The sequence below is a fragment of the Oratosquilla oratoria genome, chromosome 40 (genome assembly GCF_046742065.1).
Source record: "Oratosquilla oratoria isolate Oo_2021 chromosome 40, ASM4674206v1, whole genome shotgun sequence".
NCBI classification, from domain to species: domain Eukaryota; kingdom Metazoa; phylum Arthropoda; class Malacostraca; order Stomatopoda; family Squillidae; genus Oratosquilla; species Oratosquilla oratoria.
Window position 1 is genome coordinate 12,544,711 of NC_134816.1, and position 4,378 is coordinate 12,549,088.

At 36.1% G+C, this 4,378-nt stretch overlaps 1 protein-coding gene across 1 annotated transcript; it reads right to left on the reverse strand.

The window, feature by feature from the left end:
• Positions 1-799: 799 nt before the first annotated feature.
• Positions 800-1,969, reverse strand: LOC143020432 (uncharacterized). The gene is made up of 2 exons (XM_076176850.1): positions 1,293-1,969; positions 800-1,238 (listed from the first exon to the last, which is right to left on the reverse strand). The coding sequence occupies exons 1-2, from the start codon at positions 1,967-1,969 to the stop codon at positions 800-802; spliced, it is 1,116 nt and encodes a 371-aa protein (XP_076032965.1).
• Positions 1,970-4,378: the final 2,409 nt, after the last annotated feature.

Consider the following 4,378-nt stretch of genomic DNA (forward strand, 5'->3'; position numbering starts at 1 on the left):
AATTAGTTTGACATCATCATTGGGCAAAAGTTTGGAAGCTGCATTAATGGAATCACTATATGGTAATAACAAGTTATTCTTGCTCCATTTAAATTTATCATCAAGGTTGGATGTTTTATAAAAAATGTGTTTTGCTTTCTTCAGGGCTTTGGACAAAAACCACCCTGGGTATCCTAGCTTTGAAAGTTGTGATTGAATAAATGTTAATTCTGCATCCAGATGTTGTGGGCTGCATATCCTGTATGCTCTAAGAAACAGGCCCGACGCTACACTACATTTGATATTATCCGGGTGATGACTAAAGAAATGTAGGTAGCTGCCGGTGTGTGTGGGCTTCCTGTACACTGAAAAGGACAATTGGTCCGGACCTCTCATGACCAAAGTGTCCAGAAATGGGATTTTTTCCTTCTTTTTCCCATTCTACTTTGAAACTTAGATTACTTGCTAGGTTGTTCAATTTTATGAAGAAGTCATTAAAGGAACCCCATTTTTCATCCCATATAGTAAAAATATCATCTACATATCTGTACCAAAACATCTCCACTGGTTTAATTTTTGGTAACAAGGTACATTCAAACCACTCCATGTAGATGTTGGCAAGCACTGGAGAGATGTTGGAGCCCATGCTGCATCCATTTTTCTGTCTGAAGAATGAGTCTTTAAAAGAAAAAACATTAGTATTAATACACAGACGTGTCAAACTGATTATTTTTTAAACTGAGATAGGAAGTCGCTGTTGGTGTTGGTGCAGCTTGTCTTCTAAGAATCTTAAAACATCTTCTGTGTTGAAATTCGTAAATTAAGAAACTATATCGAGACTTAATAGTTTCCTATCATTAGGTATATTTTGTCCCTTGATTTTATCCACGAAATCTTCTGAAAGTTTGATATGGGAGTTAGAGAAATTTCCTACGAGAGGTGACAAAATGTCTGTGAGCCATTTGGATACCTTATTAGTACACGAATTCCTGTTGGAAATGATTGGTCTGAGAGGTATGCCTTCTTTGTGGATCTTTGGAAGGCCATAAAAATTAGGTAGTTGTGGGTTGAAGACTCTTAACTTATTGAATTGATCATTTCCTATTATTTTGCGAGCTTCCTTATTAAATTCTGTGGCGGTGGTTTTAAGAGGGTTTTTGGTGAGAACTTCATAAGTCTCTCTATCTGCTAGCATATTAAGAGCTTTGGTATCATAATCATGTTGGTTGAGAATAACTAATTTCCCTCCTTTGTCTGCTCTAGTGATAATGATATCATTATATTTCCTGAGCTGTTCTACTGCTAGTACTTACCTTTTGGGCAAACCACGGTCTTCTTTAAAACAATCCATAATTCCCTGTAATAGAACACCTTTTAAACAGAGTAAATCCTTGTCGTAATCATTAACCGCCATAAATTTGTCAAAGCCAACAATGTAATCTAAGACATGACTTTTATCCGGTTTCATAGCGAAATTGACACCGAGTCCCAACACTTCCAGTTCGTATTTAGTGAGGATTTGATCAGAAAGGTTAGCCACATTGTCCGTAAGGGAGAATTTGGACCAAACACTCTTGCGGCATAAGCTTGTCAGTTTCTTATTATGGCTGTCTTTGTGTTTGGCACTGATGTAGGAAGCTTTACCAATAGCCAACCTAGAAAGTAATTTGTAGATATGGTCACTTGGGCTAAGGAATTTGAGATTCCTTGAATTGGTCCTTACTTTATGATAGGCTGAGTCACAATCTATGGAAGTAATTTTGATACGTTCTTTCAAAAACTCACTAATATAAGCTGGGAAGCTATAACCCAACTGTCTGTGCTTATGAAAGCCGAAGGAAATCGGACAGACTTGTTCTTCCAAGCAGTTAACGAGAAATTGGTGTTGATTCTTCCTCTTCTTGCTGGATATGAGCGATGACTCGAATTGTCGGTAAGCTTGCTTGAGTCCTGGTTGGTTGAAGAAAAGACGGTGTAAAGAAGGTTCCATCGTGGGCGTCAATTAGCACAGCGTAATGTAATAGCACATTGGTAAAATGAAACTTGTTAACCCACTGTCGGAGAAAAGAAATATACAGATAATTAGTATTTACTTTGTTTAAAAGGTGTTCTATTACAGGGAATTATGGATTGTTTTAAAGAAGACCGTGGTTTGCCCAAAAGGTACGTACTAGCAGTAGAACAGCTCAGGAAATATAATGATATCATTATCACTAGAGCAGACAAAGGAGGGAAATTAGTTATTCTCAACCAACATGATTATGATACCAAAGCTCTTAATATGCTAGCAGATAGAGAGACTTATGAAGTTCTCACCAAAAACCCTCTTAAAACCACCGCCACAGAATTTAATAAGGAAGCTCGCAAAATAATAGGAAATGATCAATTCAATAAGTTAACCTCTTTTGGGGCACAGTAAGAAAAAGGGTTGAAAAAAAATGTTGCTCATATTGCTTCTATTACAGTATATTAATACATAGTAATCATCAGAATGACCAAATTTTGATTATTTATGAAGTTATAGCTTTGTGACAAAATTGGCACATTGAACCGTAGGTGATGATAAAGCTCAAATATCTGCTCAACTTGTTTTTTATAAAAATAGAAGAAATAAATGCACTTTGTAGGAAAATTGAAAAATTTGGGGTGTTATTTTGGCATTATTGAATATGACATTTGCTGTAAAATATATATATATATTCAACTTGTTATAAAAACACAGAAGAAATAAATTCCATTTGTATGAAAATTATGAAAGCAATTACATTTCTACAAAAATAAAAGAAAAAAGTTCAATTTGTATGAAACTTCATAAAACAATTTGATGTCTTGTTTAGGCATAGATGAACATGACATTTGCTGCATTTTATCAAAGATTTGCCCTTGCAATTAGGCATCTTACACCTCTGTCGATCATCGACAGGTAGAGGCCAGTGACTTATTTCATCTGTTCTCACATCACTACATGGCATGATGGATGTTGGACCTTTATGCTTTTTGGCTTCAATATCTTTTTCTACTGTTGATCCTAAGCTAGGACGCCCCCGCTTTACTGTGAAATCTTGCTTTTTACACAACACAAGACTTTGAGCAACCTCAGATCGGAAGCCCAGTGAATCAAATCTTTTTGACTTGACAATACCAAGACTATCAGCATCACGGCGATACAACAACCAGCCATTCACAACTGCCATATCCAAAAAATGAAAAAAAAAAAAAAATTATGGTAATACTTCTTGGATCTAATTTTTATTCTGTAATAACCTACCAAACCATCTAGTAAATCAACCCCTCCCATAAAATCATTATATTCCTGAACAGCTTTAGGACGGTGTATCATCACTCTTTTCTTAGATTTCCTATCATATCTTTCAACCAATGCACTTGGCTCAGCAGATGCATAAGTAGATACCAGTGTCACACATTTTGTGTCACCCCACTTTATGATGCGTATCTCAGTACCTTCAATTGTACCCTCTTTCTCTTCATATGTTCCTCTTCCTAGGCGTAGCAGCTGCTTGTCATTTGTTAGCCTACATCCTTTAAGTCTATTTTGCCTAACTGTTCCTAGGGCAAAATTCCTAACTTTCTAAGAACAATCAAGAGTTTCAGAGATGTGAACCAATTATCAAAGAAAAGAATGTGTGACAAATTCATAGGAATTACTTGAGCAAGTTTCAAAACAATGTTTGTACTAGCCCCTAAGTCAGGATGATTAAGTGGTGGATGAATTTTCCCAGCATAGATATCAAAATTATGAAGAAGGCCCTGAGCATCACACAATACAAAGATTTTAAAACCCCACTTATGGGGCTTTTTAGGATTATATTGTTTCATTCCTGATTTTCCTTTGAATGGTACAATTTGTTCATCTATTCATAGCATCTGCTGTTGAGGTATTGCCTGAAACTCTGAAAGTAAATAATCAAATAGAGGCCTTATTTTGAACAACTTATCCCTATTTATATCATTATAAGGAAGCATCATGGAATTGTCATTGAAGTGGATGTTGTGTTTTATCTTTTCCCACCTTTTACAGGAAAACACATCAGCCACTTGTGAAATTCTAGTGGAAGCAGCAAAATACATTCGGGTTCTAGGTGAGATTGAGTGGGCATTCAGGATTTTGCTGAACTGCAAATAAATTTGATTGATCAACAATGTGTTGTAAGAGACAGTCGTCAAAAAAGTATTTGAAGTACTGGTATGGTGTCTGTAATGAAGTGGATTTAGGAAGAGATCCCTTCCACACTGGGACTTCTTTAGCACTGTGACTCAATTCAACTGTCCTCCATAAAGGTAGTCTTTCTTTAGACTGTGATACAACTGGAATACCTTCATCATTGGACTCACCATCTGCAACCAATTGCAAAAACTATGTGAACTGCATCTCTTATGT

Excerpts from the sequence above, each read along its gene's own strand:
- LOC143020432 (XM_076176850.1), bottom strand. The coding sequence starts at position 1,969 with ATGGAACCTTCTTTACACCGTCTTTTCTTCAACCAACCAGGACTCAAG. Across the intron at positions 1,239-1,292 it reads GACCGTGGTTTGCCCAAAAG|AGCAGACAAAGGAGGGAAAT; the intron begins GTAAGTACTAGC and ends CATTATCACTAG.